Source organism: Equus przewalskii, chromosome 24, assembly GCF_037783145.1.
Source record: "Equus przewalskii isolate Varuska chromosome 24, EquPr2, whole genome shotgun sequence".
Classification (NCBI taxonomy): Eukaryota; Metazoa; Chordata; class Mammalia; order Perissodactyla; family Equidae; genus Equus; species Equus przewalskii.
In genome coordinates this window covers 1,361,018-1,385,308 of record NC_091854.1, presented here as the reverse complement: position 1 = coordinate 1,385,308, position 24,291 = coordinate 1,361,018, and the positions used below count along the sequence as shown (strand labels likewise).

The 24,291-nt window shown below is 36.3% G+C and overlaps 1 protein-coding gene across 8 annotated transcripts in view; it reads right to left on the bottom strand.

The window, feature by feature from the left end:
- The window catches only part of FRRS1 (ferric chelate reductase 1), a 99,902-nt gene that overhangs the window by 26,122 nt on the left and 49,489 nt on the right, over positions 1-24,291 (bottom strand). For 2 of the 8 annotated variants that reach the window (XM_070592295.1, XM_070592287.1), the window contains exons 2-6: positions 10,587-10,782; positions 9,581-9,717; positions 8,390-8,484; positions 6,985-7,132; positions 4,270-4,452 (exon numbers count right to left, since the gene is read on the bottom strand). In XM_070592295.1, the coding sequence (XP_070448396.1) occupies positions 4,270-4,452; positions 6,985-7,132; positions 8,390-8,484; positions 9,581-9,717; positions 10,587-10,782 (759 nt within the window). Of the gene's footprint in view, positions 1-4,269; positions 4,453-6,984; positions 7,133-8,389; positions 8,485-9,580; positions 9,718-10,586; positions 10,783-14,224; positions 14,328-20,266; positions 20,568-24,291 lie in introns of those variants that run through there. The other 6 variants (XM_070592288.1, XM_070592291.1, XM_070592293.1 and 3 more) reach the window with 6 other exon arrangements.

Here is a 24,291-nt window from a genome sequence, read left to right as displayed (position 1 = left end):
TGTAGTTTTGTTAACTAACACATACACAGAGTAAGGCCAAAAATTCCAACAAAGACTTTAAAGAGTTCTGAAAGTCATGATAAAGAAAAAGAACATTCTTCTATAGCTACTAAAGGTTCACCAAAGGTTTTTGGGGATAGGATTGAGATGATCTCAATTGTGGCTTGTTGAAGGATGAAATGGAGAAGAGAAATCATGAAGGCAGGACAACTAGTGACGATTACTGCAGCAGTCCAGAAAGAAGACAATAAAGGTAAACGCCCAGTCAGAGATAGTAACAATGCAATAAAGAGAATGAAAGAAGTATGTCAAAGAGAGAATCAAAAATGTCAGGAAGATCAGTAGCAGTGAATATATTAGCACCCAAATCTTGACTTGTAAATACTATTCCTTTTAAAAGGAAACAGCTCATTTGAGAAATGATAAAATGCTTGCAAGTATAAGATGAGTGGAGAACACCTTCTTACACCAGAAAACAAGGACATACTCAAAAACTAGTGGAGATGCATCAAAAGAATACAGAAACTAGCTTGAAGGGGCTGCCATTGGCCACATTTGGGTCAATATGAGCATCTAAAAGAAGAATGATGGTAATAAACTATAACACAATAGACAAAAGGAATCCATTCATCCATAGTGTTACTCCAGAAGGGGAGGAGAGATGCAGAAAAAAGAAAACTCTTCTTTTCAGAATAATGTCAGCTAATAGATAAATTAGAAAATCACCATTTTGCAACCAGCAATGTAACAATTGATTCGGGAAAGGAACATCAATGAATCCTAAAATCATTTGGTAAAACATTATTGAGGAACAGAAAATTCACACAAAGTATCACCCCACAGATTACTTATTAATTAAAAAAAGAGAATATACCATCACAATGGAGAAATCTGACACAGACCAGTGATCAAAGATAGAATCATCAATATTGGAACAATTAGACATTATGCACCTCTTGACATGATGCACTGAGATAGAAACACATCCCTTACATAGTATTTGTGCCAAAAATTTTAACCTGAATCTGTCACACAAATTCTACATTCTACAAAACAATTGGCCCGAAAAAAAAAATCAAGAAAAAACATAGAGTAACTGTTCTAAAGTAAAAGAGATTAAAGACATATAACAATTAAATGCATTGAGTGATAACTGATTGGATCTTGGATGAGAAATTTTTTTTTAAAAAATAGCTATAAAGGACTTTATTGGGACAATTGAAGAAATAGGAATATCAACTGAATATTGCATAAAATTATTAAGTCATTGTTAAGTTTTCTCAGTGTGATAAAGATATGGTAAATGTAGGAGAATGTCCTTATTCTTAGGAGATTTATGCTGAAAACTTTACAGATAAAATGTCATCATATATCTACAACTGAACTTCCAAATAGTTCATGAAAAAAATGTGTGTTTATATACATCTGATAAATCAATCGAAACACACACACACACACACACACAGAAAGAGAGAGAGAGAGAGAAAATGGCAAAGGTAGGTGAAGGGCTTACTGATATATGTTGTGGTATTCTTTCAACATGCATATAGGTTTAACTTTACAAGACAAAAAGTTGGGAGTGGGTGGAAGAAGGACCTAAGAAGGGAATAAAAAAGGAAAAGTCCAAGTTGTAACCAAAATTTCCGTGAACACCAGAGAAGATGGAGGCAGCAATGAATGAGTTGGTCTATAAATTGCCCAGGACAATATCCAAAAGAAGCAAGAAATCAATATGGTAGCTACTTTTTTATTACTGTTGTTGATCACCAAGAATGGGGAACATAGAGGACATTAGGAGGGAAGATAATAGTTCAGTTCGACAGGTAACGGTTTGTGTTGTCCAGGAACACTCATCTGGAGGAGACCAGCCTGCAGCTGGAAATCCCAATCTGGAAAGAGGTCAAGATGGGAACACGATGGAATTTAAGCGCTGAGAAATTATGTATAGAACAAGGTAATACTGAGCAGCAGGAGGAAAAAAGCAGAAGCTGATACAGTGTGTATATTTGATTTACTTTACATCACTTAACAAAATATCCGAGATGGGGCAGATGTGTGTTCTTTAAAATTCAGTTTAAATTCAGACATTAGCAAGTCATTGCTAGCAAAAAATTCGGAAAACTACACGTTTCATCAATTTTAGTGATGAGGTCTAATACCAAAACAACTGCTATCATTAATTTACAAGCCAAATTTTTTTAAAAAGTATAATTTAGGCTAAGTATTCATAACGTCAGATACCTTCAGTATTTAAATATACATTACCTAGCGAAAAGAAATAGCAAGTCATAAAAATATCCTAAAAATTTTAAAATAACCAAAAATAGAAATAACCACTTTAAAATACTTTTTTTGAGGATGATTTATTTCCCTCAATTTAGGCAAACAGGTGTACAGATTAATCACTAAATATGATTGCTCTGTAAATCAACTGCACCTGCATAATTAAATCTTTTTTATAAACATCTTTGATGAGTACTATACTAGAAACATAAGATTTCTAAGATAAATATATCTTGAATTAGATATATTTTGTGCCATCTATGCCTACAACTTAGAAGAGAAATAACCAGTCTACCTGTACGGTCCGCATCACCACACTCAATGCAACAATAGTATCTTTTCCTCTTGCTGACATTTTGTGTGACCAGAAAAGGAAATGTGATAGTATAGTATTGCATGAAGTTTGGCTATAAAGTGACATGAATGCTTTTTATTTAAGTGACTAGAACACATAGCTAAATGAGTACTATACCTTAGACATGAACCCTAATGAAACTACACACTTATTCCAACAAGGCTACCATTGCTAATCCTTGCTGAACTCATCTTCAGAATATCCTCCATAGCCAGTTCCATCACATTCACACAACAGCAAGTGCTACCACCATCTTTCCTTATCGCTTTATAGTCACATTTTATTTTTAACCCAGCCTCTTTATCCACCTTATGCACCGAACTTGGTTCATTTTTGCCAGAACTGAGAATACCCAAAAGAATATGCTATAGGTCTCATGTCAATTACAAAAGGGAAATGAAAATGTTTTGAACAGTTGCAGCATCATTTGGGCAAGTATAAACTTTCCCATAAAAGCAACTTTAAAAGGGAAAGAGTTGTAATTTCTCATATGTTATTTTCCTAATGTCTTAGATGGTATCTTGTATCTCAGAGGTTTAAGGTATATCCTTCATTTAATGAAAAAGGATGACAAGTGCATTCTAGAATTATTCGTAAAATATATAGGTCATATGAACATATTGCAACGTTATCCTTCTAAAAAAAGTTTCACCTGTCTTCCTGCAATATTTGCAACCAGCATACAAGGGCCAATGTGATCAGAGTGCACTTCTAGGAAAAATATTAGTTCTTCGATTACAGAATTTGAGTACCTTTTCCTTATTTGAAATATGATTCCCTAAAGAAATGACGTTAAGTTTAAAACCTGACCGGAAGAAAACTCTCAAGAAAAGACTCCTGGCCTTTGCTAATGGGAAGTAAGAGACTCTCTCCATTTGTAGTAATCCCCACCCCCGACTGCCAGCTCCGCTTGAGCAGGACTTAGGCCCTGGCCACAACACTCTTTCTTGTCTTGGGAAAATCAGGATGCTAATGTGGCACTCTGCTCTTCCACACCACAGCACAAGACTGCCACCTACAGTGTCATTTCCTCCATTCAGCACTACCCAAGGAGAGCAAGAACCAGCTTAAAACAAATGCTGCCCTCTGTAGATTTGACAAAGGAGCCTACTGGTAAAGAATACATTTTTGCCTGGACACGCAAGGTTTAATTCTGTTTGGGAAAGGCACCCATGACTACCAAAATGAGGACACCCAGAGCAGCAACCCATGCTGTAGATGCTCATCATCTGAGAAAACAACTACAATTTGAAAACCATCACAAACAACACGAGATTTTATGCAGAGCAACTTTTTTTTTAACTGCACTTCCTGCTTTATGACAGAGAGACAGACAGACAGAGAGACAGAAAGATAAAGTAGCAAATCCACTGGAAATAAAATGATTTCCTAACTTTCCTTAGGGCAGACAGTCTGTTCTTAGAGGTGTCTAACTGCCCAATTGTTAAAGACCTGAAACACTCAAAGCTGTTTCACTTAGAATCTGTTCTTAGTTTCTCCTGCCCTGCCCTTCCCATTCCCCGCTTAAGTACAATAATTCGACTCTGGAACAAACCGCTAAACTGCCATTGATTAGCCCTCACCCCAGTGAGCCTCCTTTCATTACCCTCATGTAAATGAGAGATACAAACCATCCATCGGTCATCAGAAAACGCAAAGGATAAATAGCCTTTACTGGGACCGCTCATTTCAACCATCACTGATTGGTCATCTCGTGTGAAGGACAAGAAGAAACAGGCATGCTCCTTCTCTGGGTCACAGTTCAGAGGATTCCTGATACAGAACTTCTTGTTCCCACAATCCAAAGCACTGAACTAGAAAAATGACAGGGGGGAAAAAAGTCTTAATCATCAAACAGGCAGTTCATTTCCAATGACAGAAGAGCCACTACCTTGAATTACAGGTTTTTACAAGAATACCTTTTCATAATAAGGATTCAAATAAGAGAACAAAAGACATATCCCAAATTAGAAATGATCAGAGCAGTAATCAGCTTGTGAACTTTTAAACTTAATTAATTTTAATTAAAATTTGGAAGACACAACACTAGTTGGACTGTAATTGTGCATGAGTGTTAAAGTTCCTTTAATACACCAAATATTTCACATTAATTATGTTCTGGAGCAAAGTTTCTAGTAAATTTTGAGAAACTTCTTAGGGAATATTGAAGTCCAACTGACATTTTTTTCTAAAGGGTATCCTCTAGTTTTCAGAGATAGAATTTTTAAAAGCAAGCAAGCAATCGCTTAGCAAGTTTTTATATTTAGATCCTAGAATTTGCTTCTAGAATTCAGGTTCAAATTTGATATTAAAATAATGTAAGAAAAAACGGTTACTCCTATATATACTGCCAATCCAAATAATAGTAATACCAATTTAGTGGTGGAGAAACAAAAATAATCTATTATGATTTAATACAGAGCTTCTTGGTATGGCAAATAAGAGGAAACGCTCAAAAACTGTCAGCTCTACAATTTGACAGAGCAAATGAGCAGTCATCTTGTTAGATTGGCCTGTGACAGTACATTTCAGAAGAAAGTTAAACATTACTTTATGTAACTAGATTTACCAGGAACTGGATTAAAAAAAACTCTCATTTCTTCTTCTACTCTACCAATACTTCTGGCCACAAAGGTAGGGGACGTGTTTCCCACACTAAGCAATTCTGCAGTTCTCTGCAGACACCGAGTGTCCGACAATTCAATTCCGTTCTGACACTATCTACCTGAAGTTAGTGTCAGATCCCACAAGTTAAGGGCTCAGTCCCACAAGACTGCCCCCATTTCAGATGCCAATCACAAGTCCCAGGTTGTCACCTGTACTTCTAATTGACCGGCTATAAATTGGAGGTTCCTAGGAACACCGTCCTCCCCCCACCCCTGCTCCTTGGGTTTGATAATTTGCCAGGATGGCTCACAGAACTCAGAAAAACAGTTTACTTACTAGATAACAAATTTATTATAAAAGGATACAACTCGGGGACAGCCAGATGAAAGAGATGCTTAGGGCAAAGTATGCGGGAAGGAGTGTGGAGCTTCCATGACCCATCTGAGGCACCACCTTCCCAGCACCTCCACATGTTCAGCAACAGGGGAGCTCTCTAAATCCCATACTTTTGGGATTTTTATGGAGGCTTTTGTGATAACAGATAAAAAGCGTGTCAACTGGGAAGCTCAGATCCAAATTGACTGTTCACCATCCTAAAGCAGATTTTAAATTAATAAGCATTAAGACTAAACTGAGAATTGGGCCAAATAACGGATATAATTGTACGGTCAAACAAAAGTGCCACATTCATAATAATGTAGTCAAATATGATGGTCATATTTTGCAACACGTAGAAGAGAAAGAAAATAAAATGAGACATTACGTAGGAGTGCAAGTGCCTTACTTAGTCTTCTCTACGAGAACAATGAATTATAAAAAGATAAGACAGATCAGGAAAAGAAGAAAGGAACTAACATTTACTGGATATCTATTAAATGCAAAGCGGTTAGAAATGTAATATTCATTACATTGTTTAATTTTTATAGTGATGCTATCTAAGAGTTAGATATTATTATTTCTCACTTTAGAGGTGAAGAAACTGAGACTTTGAGAATTAAGGAACCTTTCCAAAATCACCCAGAAAGTCGACAAGTCAGGATTCAGGCCCAAGTTTGTTCTTTCAACTGCAATAATCTGTCTTAAGATGTTTCTTATTACATTCACTTCTGAATTAGTAAGTCTAATTTATTAGAATTGCCTTCAGTAAAACCTTTCTAATGTTTCTAACGTGCATCACCCTTTCCAAGATATGTTTTTTTCAATTGTAATTCTTTTGAATCAAAGGGCCTAAGTGGAATTCTAGCTGATGAGCTTGCAAAAGAGTTTCTGTGGTTCAGCTCATCGAATTCCCTAGTGCTCACTGGCCGTCATGAAATAAGAGCTAAGAGTTATATCACCATCTCAAGATTCTCCTCCAAATCTTGTCTAAATTTAGCTTAAGCTTTAAGCTCCCCTACCATGTTTAATATCTGGCTGCTTAAAAAAAAAAAAAACAAAGAAAGCTGCTGCTTCATCAGATTTATTATCAAATGAAAACATATCCACTGCTAGTATAGACTATGTGTGAATGTCATAACCACAGCATGAACATGCAGGGTCTTGCACTCCCTTCATCCTAACCTCTAAGTCATAATGTTGCAATGAAGACCTGCTTCATATTTCCTACAGAGAACCCTGGAACTCGCTACCACAACCCAGTACAGCTGCTTCTCTACACACTTCACAAGCACAGAACCACAATTTCCAAGAAAGTTGTTACTTTAGATTGCATTTGGTGAAACCATAAAAATGTGACTTACTGATGTGGTTAAATGGGAGACTGGAGGTAACGTTGACAGACGTGCGATTGTAGCTTCAGGTGTTGTAAAAGGAAATGCATTGGGTTGTGAAATTATCGGACCAGGAATCTTCACCCAGCAGATTTTATACTTCTCAACAACTGTGGCTCTGAAAGGCAGTAGCAGTGAGATTACACAGAACCCTGATCGTGGCCCATCATAATCAAATCAAAAAAAAAGATTTTTTTTTAAGGGAATGAACTAGGGACACACAACTTAATAGCACCTAACAGTACTACTAATTTTGTCTGAGGCAAACCTCTAATGACTGTCATCCACCCTATCACCAAATGAACTTTTATTGCCCACTCTTTAATTCTCTCTCTCTTTCCCTGTCTCTTCTGTTACTTGTCTGTTCTTTGGGCATATTCACAGCAGCCTTGAATGCCAGATCCAGGGACTAAACTGCACAGATTTCTATTCCCTGACATATAAAGAATATACCACTACTACTCATTTCATAGTGTGCTGTTCAAATTATTCCAAAGGGCATGTGGGCAGGGAGCTACAGCAAGAATCTATATAGAGGCTGCATAATCAACTGTCAGCTCTTACGGTGCTCACATCCCCTTTCTCCCATTCCACATAACACACAGATGCAAAGCTGTGTTACTTTGTGCTGGAGACCTGTCCACAAAGTGAGGCAGAAAATGCAGATACGTCAGGGGAGCAATTCTTCCCTTAAAATACATGTCTATACTATTGGTGGTGAATACAATGCAGTCTTTACAGAAACTGATATATAATAATGTATACCTGAAATTTAAACAATGTTATCAGCCAATATGACCTCAATAAAATAATTTTAAAAACACACACATATATATATATCTATGACACCACTCAGGAATCATTACATGGCTTTATGACATTCCATTTCCCCTTACATATAGGATTAAGGGAGAAGTGCTATTCTAATTTCGCTGAATTTCATAATTCTGAAGGCAAGCAGGGTCTTACTTTTCTGACAATCTAATCTGCAAGTCGTAACACTGCAAAAAATTCATCCAAATTGCAGGACTGTTTTTTTCATATTCTCCTACTAAGACAAGAGCAAATCTAAAAAAATATTAGTCCATATACCATGCAGACTCAAGTATTAATTGATGGCTGTTATTAGTGTGAAGGCAGTGGAATACGTCATTCACTCGACAAATGTCTATTAAGTGTCTATTAGGTACTGGGTCCTGTGCTAGGTGGAAAAAAGCAAAGCAAAAAGCAAAATAATCACTTACATCACTAAGATGGTGTCATTACTATACCAAACCTCTCCTATACAGGTGAGTGTCCAATAGGTATAAAAAGTGATACAGGCCATTACTGTTTCAACTATACCAGTTACAAAGTTATAAACTCTTCTACTCACAGAAACTGTACGTGATTCGGGGCACTGTTTGGAGCATTCCAGTAGACTTTAATTTCTGTTTTTTTGGATGGACTTGTGTGACTCACAGCTGATCCCTGAAATAAAATGGAAAAGAACTACCACTCAGTCACTCAATAGCTCAGCATGGCTGGAACCACTAGCATTTTGCAAAGTAATTTATCCTTGCACAACATTGGCTTTCTGGTAAAGACTATTTTATCTAGGTCAGGGACTCAGGTACCCAGTAAATGCACATTGACTGGTTGACACCAGATTAGCAGCTGGCTTTGTGAATGAATTAGAGGCAGCAGAAATTTAAGAATTGAAGAGAGTTACAAATACTGGATGTGTTAATGCCATATAGAGCCTGCTCAGTATTTCATTTATGCTATAAATTTATATTCCTTCCATTAATAGAGACAACTAGAATCCAAAAGATTCATCAAAAGAAAACATTCCTGCCTCCAAATATGTAGCATTATATTTTAGTAATCGCTTTTTCTTGAACAATCTTATTTCCCACTTATATACACCCAGCAAATTCCTACTCATTCTTTGAGGCTTAGTGTAGAGATCATCTTCTCCAAGAAGCTCTCTCTCAATTCCCTCCAGCCTGTTTGTGGCACCACCTGCTATGCTTCCCACCCACCTTGTGTATGCTTCTAATCTACATTATCACACTGTTCTACTTAAGCGTCTGTCCTATATCCATATGTTCTACTTATGTGCCATATGTCATATGTCCTTATGTTTTACTTATGTGTAAAGCTATGAGTTCGTCAAGAAACAAGAGTAAAGCTTGTTCATCACCATATCCCTCGCACCCAGGACAGTTCCTGGTATAAGAAATGTTTATTAAATGAATGAATGAATGACTAAAATTACACCTCTGTCCCACTCTAGAACTCTATCTTCAATATTAACACACTTCAAAAACATCAATATAATAAGAGTTAATATTATATAAAATATCAAAAGCTATAAACTCTTCACGCTACTGTCCTACCTTTTCTAGGATGCTGTGTAAAAAAATACTGCTAGTAGTAAAATTAGGGGGAAAGTTTGATCTTCGTGAATCTCTTTAGATGTCTGCAGAACATGGGTAATGTCATTGTTTATCTTGTAACAATCACCCTGTAGTGAAAAGACCCATGGAAATGGACAGAAATCAGTTTCAAACTAAACACAAACCTGTATATCTTCACAGGTCAGAAGCTGTGACACTTGACTGTCAATCAATGTGAAGGAGCCAATAGGAGACCTACTCAAATCATCAGCATCCCGTGCTTCTAAAAGAAAGCCTTTAAAGGGTGGCCCTGACAAAGTAACTGAGAAACAGACAAAAAGACGCGATGTTTAGCAACATACCAAAAAGGAAACTGTTTAGAGCAGGCATATCACAGTTAGAATCAGGTGAATGTATACAAAACTACTCCAGGAGAGAAAACAGTAGAAATCATCCAACAAACAAAGAAGTTCTAAACTGTGTTCTATAGGACATTCATTTCATGAGACGTTAATAGCCTTTCCACAGGGAAAAAATGACAAGTGATGATCAGGGGGTGGTCCATGGGGCCAAATTAGTTTGAATAATGCAGGATGAAAGTAAATATTTCTTTCTTTACTGCAAACCTCTCAGGGCCTTTAACATCCTACTGTGCAGTATGAAACTCTAAGAAGTATATTATACAGAACACAAAGTGTTGCAAACATTTTTCCATACATTGTTTTTGTTAGAGAGTATCTATTAATATTTTGCACGTCTAGGGTTGCAGAATATGGTTTGTAAAATACTGTAATAGATACACCTTTAACAGTCAGCCTACATTTTGCCAAAAGAATCAGGGAAACACAAGATCACACTATATCAAAAAGAAAAGGGTTTATTATATCCTAAACTAGATAAAATAAACTTTATCTTGCTCTTCTATTGAGTTAATAGTACTGTTAATGAAGATACATTAAACAACGATAAAAACATATTTTAAAACCTATTCTTAATGGGGAGTAGACATACTACGTAAGTAACATAGTCATCTGTAGCAGTTAAACACAAAATGAGAAGTACAAGATGATGGTATCTTATGAAAATAGGTGAACAGATTTAAATGAATGTATAAATCCAACAGCAATAAAGATTCAACGTACAGTAAAAGAGGGAAACTCAAAATGCAAATAGTTAATCCCAGCACGGTACCTTTAAGCTGATCTCCTGGCCTGAATGTCATCTGACTCACTGAAATATGGTGAACAGGATCAGATTGTGGGGTATGGCCATGTTCAGGAATCATTCCATAACACGACTTTGTTACTTTTCCATTGGGATAATTAGCCACAGAACTAATGTGCAACAGAAGTATGAGGGCACCAAGACTAAATCCAGGAACTGCCATCTCAAAAAGAAGGTTAAAAACACATTATTTTCATCTGTATTTAAAATATAAAAGCCTTCATACCACAGGACAGTAATTCTAGATGACTACTAGCTTTCAATAATCAGCTACCCCATCTCAAAAATACATAAAAAGAAGAATGTGATATATGAAGTTTGACCTGGATTTGAATCTCAGCTCTACTAATTACCAATTGCGAGACTTTAACCAAATCAGTTAACCCTCCACTTTCTTACCTGAAAAATGAGGAAACTAAGACCCTCCTTTCAAAGTTGTTTTAATAAAAGCAAGATACAGCCTAAAGTCTGACAAAGAAGATAATAAAGGTTAGCTATCATTAGCATGATTGGGAAATAATGAACCAGTCCAGTAACAGCAAAAGGTTTTACTCTGCTTCATTCTAGAAAGCTTAAAGACCAAAGAAGAAATGTTTCTTCTGGACTTCAATATCATCACCTGAATAAACCTCCGATATGCCTTCTCCCCACTTCCCATTAAACTAGTCATGGTGACAGGACGGGAAATTTAATTTGCAATACTGAAAACTGAGGATAACAGGCAACCAACTACAAGAGACAACGTTGCTATTACCTATAATCCAGATACTTCTGAATTAAGAAACAAATTCATCAGCCCAAGCAATTTTTCATCCCTCAACCAGTTTATCTGCCTGTTACTATCTGCCTAATAGAAAACCAGCTACTTTACATCAGTTCCACCCGCCTCTAGCCTACATCAACCACTTCACTTCAAGCATATATTCAGAACCTGCAAATCACAGCACACAACAAGGCTAGAGGTAGATGGACAGGGACATGCTACATGGCAATAAATAAAGTCAACACTGTGGACAGGCTGCAGATGGGAACAGCCCAAGAAGCAGTTCATTCTCCATAGAAATGGCGTTTTCTATATCATAGATCTGGTCATAGATAAAATAAAAGCACCCTCAGAATCACTAGAACAAATTGTCCTTTTATAGTTATGTAAATTACAAACCCCATATTGGACCAGAGCTAAGCTACAGGAATTCCTGCTAGACATATGAAACTGTTCTGGGGACTACACACTTTAACCAGTCCTGCCCCTTTACAGCAATAGCTACCAACTAGATAGTGCAGGGTCCAACAGTACTATCTACCCCTATTTTTTTTTTTTTTTAAGATTTTATTTTTTCCTTTTTCTCCCCAAAGCCCCCCCGGTACATAGTTGTGTATTCTTCGTTGTGGGTTCTTCTAGTTGTGGCATGTGGGACGCTGCCTCAGCGTGGTCTGATGAGCAGTGCCATGTCCACGCCCAGGATTCGAACTAACGAAACACTGGGCCGCCTGCATCGGAGCGCGTGAACTTAGCCACTCGGCCACGGGGCCAGCCCCAATATATACCCCTATTTTTTATCAAACATCAAAGCTAGGTAGAATTTTCCCATGCAAGGATGAGCAAGAGGAACAAATGAACCAATCAAGAGCTTCCAAAAAAAATCTATAGCATAAGAGAAGCACAAGACTTCTCTGGAGACTCATAGCTAAAGCATAACTTTGAAAATGGTTAATTACTATGGGAAAAAATATTTAAGAAAATAACTTCTAAAGAGTGGAGCAGTAGGAGACTTTTCTACTCAAACATGGCTTCCAGGTCTTTATATGAGGGGTAGACCTGCTTTTGGGACCAGGCAAGATTTACTGGAGAGGATCAAGGTCATAATTTTAACCATATGAACTTGGCCAAGTTATTATGAAGATTAAATGCAATAATGTGCCACCTAAAGGATAGTATGGGGAAGGGTTAGTTCAAGTTTAACAAATATTTCATTGGGATTAACTTCCTGTCAGGTCAAAGTGGAAACAAGACTTGATTTCCAGTCTCTGCTATGCACTAAGTAGCTGACTAATGTCAATCCAGTCACTTAATCTCTGTCTCTGTTTCTTCATTTGCAAAATATAGCAGGTGAACCAAAATAAATTCAGGGTCACCTTCATCACTAACATTATGATTTTCGGAAAGTAAAGTGGAAAAGCACATTGGGAATTACTAGAGCAAAAAGTATAAAATGGGAAAAAGAAGTAACTAAGTCACTACAACCTGTCATTCAGTAGGAAAATACAATAAATGAGGTCAGAGAGGGAAGTAGACAACAGCAATTTCTTTGTCCTTCATTACATGCTGACCATTCAAGTGAAGTTGTATTTTCATTGCAATGGCTAATGACGGTTTTCCAGTTAATGATTTAAGGAACAGCCTTTTTTCAAACTAATGCATTAATTCATTAGCAAAACTATGCCAACAGATTGCATAGATCTGAAGGAGAATAAAGAGTTATTCATGAAAACATTTAAGCTAAAATTACATAATGTGCATAATGAGCCATTACATTATGAGGTCATCCTACAAGCACCGGAAAAATTCCCACCAATTTTGTATGATTTTTTAAAGTTTTTAATATTCATATTCTACCATGGGTACAATATTGAGAATAAAACAAAAAATACCATAATTTGCGTTCTGTCATCCTAGGGCAAAGAAAGACATATTGGTTTAAAAGATTAAAAGAGGTTACCCCGATTCTTTAACTGAAATATTCACAAACCTGATGAGATTTATATAGTTTTCTTTGCCTGAAAGGCAGGCATTTAGTAAAAAAATATAATGACTTCTTATACCATGTCCTACGCACATCTCACACAAAGATAAAACTTCAAAACAAATGTATTCTTTATTATTTAAATACCACATTCTTGTACTTGGATGAATGTGTAGTTATTTTTGTTATTGTAAACCACAAAGGCAAGTGATATATGATAAACATAAGACACTATATTTATTACAAGATAAAATTCAGATAAAATGACAAGAATCCAACTGAAAAATATTTAGATGTAAGAAAGTCATTAGAAAAAGGAATATGCGTTAAGAACTGTTTAAATAAATTGGTCGCTAAATGTCTTTTTATTGCACGACTCAAAAAACATTGTACGAAAAAGAAAAAAATGGAGGAAAGCACATCTTTTGAAGCCATGTCAGATGACTAAGCGAGTAAATAACTAATCAAGTCTAGTTATAGTGCATTCAAGCTCCAGCTCGCGTTAGTCACTCATTTTAAATTAAGGCATCAAAGGAGTTCAAAAGTTAACACGCACACAAAAAAATGTTGGAACTCAGCCCAATAACACCCACTCTATATCACCTAAGATATGAGTACAATCACACATTTGTGTCTTATTTGATGCAGAGGTAAGAGGTAACAAGGTTTTCTTAATTATGAAGAAAGAGCCACAAAAAAAGCAAAAGCTCAACCAAAGAGTTTGCTATAAAATATCTAAATAATTTGAGAAAGGACATTTCTTCGCTATCTGCAGTGAGTTTATTTAATTTTTCACCACACCCAAAATAAGAAATGTTTTTACATTATGATGCAACAAACATTTCAAGAGACATTATTTACCTTTAGCCATATCTGATAAACTCATGTATTTTCTATTCCTTCCTGTTTTTCATGCTGGTTACATCCATCTGAATTATTTCTAAGCTTACCAATGGATCTTCACCTGCAGTTTGAAAGACATTACTTTTACGGCATATATAGACCATTAAGTTTCAGCCTTGAATTGACTTCTAAATTAGGAGTATCAAGGATTTCAGTAAAAAACGATAGTTTTCAGAACTAAAGAAGAAAGAAACAAGACAAGCCATAGGATTTTGAATATAGGAGATGGATTTATCCAATGGAAAATGTCTTATTCTCTCTTTTGTGAACCTAAAGGAAAACTATAAATATGGATAATGAATTAGCGTTCTCACAGCGACCTTTAATGACCCAAAATATAAAAACACTGCAATCACTAAAGCACTTGAATGCTCCTTTCAGAATTTCCATCAACTACATTCTACAAATGATGTTTAAGGTAAATAACTACCTCTTACTCATATTGTTTTCATTTTATTTTATTGCTAGAATTACAATGGCATTATTTTCATTTACTTTGCTACAAGTATAAAATATTTCAATTAATTTACGAATTAAACATGCTTTCGCTTCTAGGCTTTTGGCCTAAAAACAGAACCACCGTTTATAATGTTACTTCTATTGGAAAATGGAATTGAAATTCTAAGCTGAATTAGAAATTAATTCTGGGACACAGCACATTTGTAAGATCAGCATTTCATCTAGGATCTGGAGCAAACATGGCAAGCCTGTGAGCAAAAACCTACAGGGACTAGGTTAGAGGTAGAAATGGGTGTTCACCTATACAGCGGCAGAGTTAGGCAGAAAGAGCTGTAGAAAACTAGGCAGAACCACAGGAGGATGAGGAGATTGACAAGGTCAGAAAAGTTAAGACTAAGCACAAGAGATATATAGAAAAAGCAATGAAATTTCTTTGACAAAAAGAAAGAAGAGGATTACAGTTTTACTATAGAAGGGGAAAGAAAGGGGACATAGCCTGGACAAAAAGAAAAAGAAACAAACATTTGGTGAGAACCTTGTAGATATTACTTCTGATGTAATCCTTACAAAAGGATCAAATTTCACAATGAACAATTTGAGTGGCGGCGTATTGTGACAAAGTTAAAATCTAAATTAGCTTCCCTAATTTAGAATGTTGAGTCCACTCTATGAGTCTGAGAAGCAATGTTGAGATTTCTTTCATAGAACTAAAGCTCCTAAAAGAATGGATGTAAAAACAACTAGATCAATGCCTGAAAACACTAAGTTGCCAATAAATGGCAATTGGAATTATTTATTATCACTATTAACTTTCCATTTTGCCAGTATATGCTAATTTCTTCTGAACACTGCTGTGGTTAGACAACTGAGATTTTCAAATATTTCTTTCATCTGTATTTAATTTGTTCAAGTTTTCTGAAATATTTCAGAAAATTTGCTCCCCTTCTTTCTAGCAATTTAACTTGAACTTCATAGAAAACTTCCACATCAAGAATTAAATTGACTTTTATAACTGAATCTCAAATTATAGGGAAATTGAAAAATAGGTCAAGTATTTCCACTTCCTCAGATAAAAATGTTTCAGACTCCATTTTCACAGTGGGAAGCACAGAGAAAAATGATTTTTTAAATTAACAATTGGAGTTATGACATTTTCAGAGAAGGTTCTAGAAAACAAAGAGCATAAAAAAATAGCACATTGAATACCAATTTGGGATCTGTCAGGTCTGACAACTTACGATGGTTGAAAAGAATTCTGAAAAAAGAGTTTAGATTTTAAGTGAAAACAAGAAAAAACAAAGGGAAAGGTAGAGAAAAGCCACTGAAGAAAAGTAATTGGGAACTCCACAATCTAATCCTGATTCCCCTAATCACAGTGTGATTAGCAAGTAAGTTTTCCATCTTCTTTATTCATTCTCTGGAAAAATGATTGGAAGCAAGTATCTTATTACATGTTATAAAGCTTTCATCTGGATCATTCCACATGGCCCTCACAATAATCTTGTCCTCAAAACACAAGATGCTAACTGGAATGGCCCCTTCTCCAAAGACACAAAACTAATCAATGAAACAAGAACAAATACCATTAATTTGTCAGTTAAATTATGGTACTATTTATTGAATGCCTGTTCTAGTCCAGTCATCTCAGTAGGTGCTTTTCCTGGATGAACTCTAATCATTGGAAGAAATACACAAAGGTTTTTTTGTTGTACAGAAACTGAAGCTCACAGAGGTTGTAAAAAAACTACTGCTTAAGATTACACAGGGACAGACAGGGAAAAAATGCATTTCATTATAGAAATTTAGAGGTATGGGAGAAAATAATAATACAAGAGCTAACAATTACTAAGGGCTTACAACATATGAAGCACTACGTCAAGGATTTAGCACCCATTCCTCAAAACAACCTGGGGGGTAGGGAGGCAGTGTTATTGTCTCCAATACGTAAAATAGGGCACTGATTAAGACACCTGCCAAAGTCACAGCAAATGAGTGGTAAAAAATAGAGTCTCTGGTCTAGTTTCTGAGGTTTTAACCGCTAAGCCACCCACAGCTTCAGAGGAGATCCTTAAGGCTGACATGCTAAGTAAATAAGGCATGAGAGAGGAAAAGGGATTTGGAATAACCACCATTTAAATAGGAGCAATAAAAGAACCAGAGGCAGAAAGGAAAAAGTGAGAATGGACTTTTGGGGGCAGTGAAGGACAGTGTAACTAGATCCAAGTTTAAATACTAGAAATAGTCATTGTAAAAACTATTATAATAATTAAATCTGACTCCTTTTCATGCCCCTTACAGGATGATATCCATCCCCAAGACTTTTTCCTTTGGCCCCCACATTTCTCTGCAGGCTCATGACTTCCATGCTTCATAGATGTTTCCAAAATCTTTCAATTACCCCCACCCCACATCTCCACAATGCTTTGACTCAAATTTCCAACTGCGTATAGATTTCCATTTGGATGACAATAAGCTCAATTTGTCTGAAATGAAATTCATCATCTTTTCCTCCAGACTAGCTCTCACATGTGATTTTCCTATTCTGATGACGGCCTGTCAAAACATTTCTAGTTAGCAAGCTTGAAGCACTGAATTCTCAAGATTTGACTCCAAACACCTTTGGACCCCATTTCCACACAAGGTCTGCAGATTCCACCTCCACCCTTCCACACTCCTATTTCTCCCTTTTGCATCTCCCTTCTACTTTCCATTCCCTCTATTACATCTGTCTACTATTTTCCATTCTGCCATCACCTCTGAGCACAAAGCCTTCATTATCTGTCACCCAAATTAATGAAACACTCTCCAATGGTCTCTCTGTTTCTGTCTCCATTCTAATCTGTCCTACACAACACCACAAGATCATTTTCCTAAAGCACAATTCTCACCATATCACTCCTCTCCCCCAAAATCTTCAACAGCTGCCCAGGAATTATTAAATTAAAGACAAAAGCAGTAGACATTTAATGTTTTGTACTATTCAGCACAACTTAATTTCAGAGATTTTCCCACCACACTCTAGGGACAATGTACCATTTGTACTTATTCCTGGAATAAGCACTACTCTTTCTTTCCACCCATGTTCTGCTTTCTAACTGGAACCTCCATTACTTCACCCATCAAATTCCTACCGACATAAAAAGGGATATATGTTAAATGGAAAATACTAAGATATGAAAATCCCTGTATACTATGCTTAAACTATGTAAAAAAAAGGTGCATTACATATCATTTCACCTAAAATGCCAAAGACTGATTATATCCAATAGAAGTAAGGATGTGGAGAAATGCACAGACTCATACACAGTCAGCGAAGAGTGTAAACTGTCAATATTTTTGGAGGAAATTTGACAGTATCCTACTAAATTAAAATATGTTTAATCTCTGACCTAATAATTTGACTTCAAGGACTTCATCCTACAGAAAAACCCACACAATTATGCAAAGATTACTTGTAATCGCAAAAATTTAAGACAATTTATGGGGCTGGCCCAGTAGCATAGTGGTTAAGTTCTTCAGTAGCCCAGGGTTCAGGGGTTTGGATTCCGGGTATGGACCTACACACCACACATCAAGCCACGTTGTGGTGGCATCCCACATACAAAAAAGTAGAGGAAGACTGGCACAGATGTTAGCTCAGTAACAATCTTCCTCAAGCAAAAAGAGGAGGTTTGGCAACAGATGTTAGCTCAGGGCCAATCTTCCTCACCAAAAAAAAAATTTAAGACAATATAGGTCATCACAAAAATAACTATGCTATATCCAAACTAAAGAACACTGTGTATCTATTTAAAAGAATGAAATAGAGTAGACAATGACAAATATAACAACTAATCATTACAGAGTACTTTCTTGGAGAAAGGCATTGTTTAAGTGCTTTGCAAGTTTTAACTCATTTCACAAAAATCCTAAGACATGAATCTACATGTACTTAAGTGGAAACACGCTCCTGCCCCACTGAGGAATGAAAACAAGCAAACCCTAAAATGATATGTAGTGGACCAAAATATCTTTTACTTAAAAGGGAAGATAAAAGGAAAAAAAAAAACCATGCCAAGCTTTAACGGTTCTCAGCAGTGGTTACCCCTTGGGGGCGGTTTTCAGCATGGGAAGAGGAATGGACTTCCTCTCTTTACTCCTCTTTGCATTGTACACACTCTTTTAAAAGCATGTAGTGTTTTATAATTTGAAAAACACTACAAAATATGCATATGTAAAGACTGTACAGAAATACATTAATTGTAAAGTGGTTAGAGTTTTTTCCTTTTTCTATTTTCAAACATTTTATGTTACTTTTACTGTTTTCATTTGTTTTGTTTTAATAAATAAAACCTCTACCCCTCTTTCAAGGTCCATTTAAAATGCCATCAACTACTCTGTCCTACGCGACAGTGAACAATATGGACTTTGAAATCACATACACTTGGGTTTCAACCAGCAGGCACCACCTTGGTGACTTTGGGTAAATTATTTAACCCCATCAGGCCTTAGTTTTCTAACTTCAGTGTTGAAGTTACCAGTGTTGAGTGTTCTTGTGAAGATTAAACAAAATAACATCTATGAAACATCTAGCACAGCGCCCACCATAAACCAGAGCTTCCATTTAAAATCAACTTCTTTCCTTGGAGTCGTACCTAATTCCACCAACTTGATGTAACCGTTCTCTTGTTGAAAACTCCATAAGCTTTGGTTTTCGTTAATAAAAAAATTTATCACATTTTTCTGCCACAACTGGTGACTTGTCTTATGGCAAACTCCTGGAGGCAGCCAAAGTGTCCTACTCATTCATCTCCTTTGACCCTAACTAGCCGACAACATTGAAAACATCACTTGCAATGTGATTTCCAGAGAACTCAGTATTACAGAAATGGACAGGTATGAAACAGAAGGTACAGCACAGCAAAACAAGCAACATATTGGCTTATTAAAAGACTTAGTAGAACACATCACTTTAAACAAAACCATCCTTTAAAAAGTCTAGCTATTGCTTTCAATAAACCAATAGATCAAATTTTAGCCTCCCGCCTTTGCACTATCCAAGTACAACATTCGCATCTTTCTAGTTTTTTTTTTTTTTAATTCAGAGGAAAAAGAAAATATCTGAACTGGAAAGTTTAGCTTTGGAAAGAAATATTCCTGATAACGCATTTACAAATTAAAAAATTTCCTTTGTCCCTAGGAAAGCACCGACAAATGCAAAGAAACTAAGGGCAAAGGTAACACCTAGTCACCCCAGAGCCTTGGTGAAATTCTAAAGGCACACCATGAGAAGGAGTAGGGAGAGCCAAGATTTGTAGACTAAAAATACTTTAAAAACCAAGCAAAGCTGTAGGTAGCCTTCATATAGGGATTTATGCCATTAGCTTTAAATTTATAAAAGGGAGTTCCCACAGTTTAAAATTTAAAAAAGAAAGAAAGAAAGGAACGCTCATGCACGAATAAAGTTGATACTTTTCAGGATCCCAAACACGTCTCTACTTATAATCACCCCTTTCTTGGGATTAAAGCTCATTAGTCAAAGTCACAGGACATGTTATTAACCTCACTCGTTAGCGAACACTCATTAGCTCAACACAAGCTCCGGAAGACAGTTTGTTCGTAAAGCATCCATCCCGCGTCGCCGCCTGCCGCGGGTCACCACAGGCGCATGCACTCAGTACTGTCCCCTAGCTGGATCAATTTTTAAAGGCTTTGCTAAGACCTCCGACATAAAGAAAACAGAGACACTTACCTTGAGAAGCGAAGGCAGCCTAGCCAACTTCTGGCTTTGTTGCAACTTGTTATCATATTTCAGCAGCTGGGTGGAGCCAGTTTACCCAGTAACCAGAAGGGAAGGTTTCACAGACTAAGCTGTAAAACTTGATTTGCAAGACCAGTACTAGTTTTAGCACTCCATTTCTGAGAATTAAGAGCTCTGTTTTACAGAACTAGTTACAGACTTTACAGAATTAGTTTTTACAACTAATAATTGTTTCACGGAGAAAATTAGATTTTTGTCTTTAACTACAAAACCTTTTGAAAATACAATCCTAATCCTGTTCTATATAATGCAAAGTAAAGACAAAAGAACGTATTGTGCTTAGGTAAGGTTGCCAAATTTAGCAAATTAAAATATAGGATGCCCAGTTAAATTCGAATTTCAGATAAACAACCAATCATTCCTCAGTGTAAGTATTGTCTTATGCAATATTTGGGGCATACTTATACCAAACACTGATTCATTGTTTTTCTGAAATTGAAATATACCCTGGATGTCCTGTATTTTACCTGGCAACCCTATCTACAGAATAACAGTAAATAGCAAACTATTTCAATTAACTACGAAAGGTATTAAAGAACCAAATTGCATAGAACTGAAATCTTTGAAAGTGAATGACATAATGCAAAAAGATTATTTTATTTTGCAAAAGCTACTCTAATATTTAGGAATTTTATTTGCTTTTGTTTCTTTTTGAGCCTTTAATCTTTGTTTCCACAAGATTCTTTTGCAAAAGAAAATTTTTAGGGCTAGGAAAAGATATGTCTGAAAATACTACACACTCCAGTCTATGACTAACGTGCAGACTGGAAAATAAATGGTCACACATGACTGTGATCAGTGGTTGACAATCAACACTAGTAAATTCTCTAAACCACGTGAGAAGGAGAGAAAAGAGGGGGGGAAACGCCATCACTTTAATCTTTCTCCATAAGAACCAATCAATTAACAGAAGCCCCTCTCTACAGGATTTTAGAGAGAGGCTTTAAATAAAGATGACCCAGGGTTTCCATCTAAAGCTGCTTGGAACGTGAATAGATTTAAACTAAATCAGTTGATCTTCAGTCCTTCTATATAAAGCCTCAGGTGGTGACATAGCTAGCTTTCCAGGAATAGTCCCCAGTGAATACTTTGCATGCCAAAAGCATGATAAAAAGCCAATAAAATGAACAATTCTTAGAATATATTATCATAATCTTTCATCCTAGAGAACTCTTAGGAAGCAGTATGGCATAGTGGAAAGAAGTGAATGGTGAGGGTGAGCTCTATCTAAAACCACTGTAGAGGGGAAGAAATTTCCCTCTATCCTTCTAGGTTCTTCTGATGGGTCTAAAAATTAAATTGACATGAGACAGAACAACAGGAGAAAATCGAGCTTAATAACATGTATACCTGAGAGAACCCAGGAAAACTGAGTAACTCACCAAAATGGCCAAAGCCACCACATTAAATACCATCTTCAGCGAAAGACAAAAGAGGATGTTGGGGGTAGCGATTTGGGACTTCAAAGGGGAGTAAGGCAATTCACTTGAAGAAGGAAAAGCAACTGTTTGGTAAACAAATGTTTGCCATCCTAGCAAAGACAATGCGACACTGGGAGGGCTAAACTCTTCCCCATCTACCACAAACAGTTCATATTATACTATAATTTTCTATGCTGATAGCTCCTCCCTGGAATAGGCCTTCTATCTTAAATTCTTTTAGGCGGTTAGAGGAAAGTCAAAGTTTCTGCCTGAGTCTTGTTCTTAAAAAATAGTGAAACCAAAGAGACACATTTGGGGATGGCAGATTCTGCTCCCCTCCACCACCCTTCCTAGGCCTATCATTTCCCTTAAAGTCCGCAGCTATAATTCCCCTTATCGCTTTCTCCCAGAAGTTCACCTCTCCCAGGCTCTTCATCAGCTGCTTGTCAGCTGTCACAGAGGAAACCAAATTTATTAAAATGTTCAATGGAGCTTGGGCTCTAAGAAGTTGGCTCTGCCCTCCTGAATCCCTCTCTCATGCCTCTGAATCAGCAGTTCTCAAACTTTTGGGTTTCAGGACCTCTTTACAACTCTTAAAACTTATTGGGAATCCCAAAGTGATGTTTGTTTATGTGGATGGTATCTATCAATATCTATTGTTTTAAAAATTAAAACTGAGAAATATTTAAATACTTCTTCACAAATTCACTTTAAATGACAATAATAAACTCATTACATGTAAACATAATATATTTCACTGTTGTTTTTATGATTGTTTTTCAAAAATAAGAATTTGGTGAGAAGAGTAACATTGCTTAAATTTTTCCAATTTTCTTTAGTGTCTGTCAATATAAGACAGCCTGATTCTCATATCTGTTTCTGTATTCAATCTGTTGTGATATCATATAACGCATGTGACAAGAGATTTTCACATATTGAGGTATAGGGGGTAACTATTTGGGTTCAAAAACTGCTTTGGCTTGAACTAAAGAAGCCTGACTTAGAGCCTGTCAAACACACATTGTACCTCTGCTTTAACCATTGAAGTAAAGAATGCGCTCTCAAGATAAGAAGACATACTTCCCCTCCTGCACCCTATCAGTAACACACTTAGTCTCTTTCCCAACAACAGGGTCATGTTGACCTGATAATTTGCAACTAAATACCTCTTTGAAACTTTGACGAAAATTTATCCTGGGTGTGTTTAACGTATGTCCTTTGTTCTAAAAAGGTATAAGACTGTACTGAAAACCATGCTTCTCTGGAAGGCTTTCTTCCTTTGTGCAACTTCCCTTCCCAGATTATAATCCTCACCTTGGCTCAAGTAAAACTCACCTTATCTCTGTTATTTATAGAATGATTATTGGTTATTCTGCATCAACACTTCTCTACTGGATTATAGTCACTATCTACTAAGTGTCTCCAGTTTCTCATCCATCTAATTAGCCATTATACACTCTATCATGTTAATCTTTCTAAAGTATAATTTACATCGTGTAATTCTCCTGCTCAGAAAATCTTCACTTACTCACAACTTATTAGTAAATGAATAAATATCCAGATTCCATAGACAGAGAGTCAAATGAAATAATATCTGTAAGGCATAGTGCTTGGCACAAAAATAAATATTTAATAAATGATAGTTCAAAGCAAAAAACCAAAAGGAAGTTTTAATGGTGGCCTTGCAAATGAAATGCCCCATCTTCCCAGTGCTATAAATAAAAAGAAATTGTTCCAAAATCATCCGTAGATTTCTGACCAAACTCTGCTCAATAAATTCACATTTTACATGTTCTTTGACAACACAAAGCCATTGTCGGCATTACATTAGTGGTAGCAACATTCTTCTTCATATTTTTTCTTACCCACCAGTTTAAGATCACTTCACATTATGTTCCCCTAAACACAGCCTATTCCTTAAATTACTCCACATAATGTGACTTCCTTACAGTGACTGATCCTGAAGAATATCTGCCACTTCAACCACACCTCTGGCAAGAACTCCCTGTGTCTTGAAAAAAGTAACGAACATTATCACTGAGAACCAGTTTTGACTTATCTAGAGAAAACTGATCTCTTCAAAAATGTTTTTATTTTTATAATATTTCTTTCATGCAAAACCATTTGGAGACGATGCGAACTCATAAAAGTCTACTCCAGTGTAAATACATAGAGAGTAGCTCATCCGTGGGATAGGACACCACCTTCTTTTAATTCTTTTCAAGTAAAATATTTCTTTGTTGTGACACACTGTCCTGCTCATCGCAGAATGTATAAGCCTTCCTGACCCTAGCTAGTAAATGCCAGAAGCCATCCTCTCCGCATTCATAGTAATAATCAAAAAA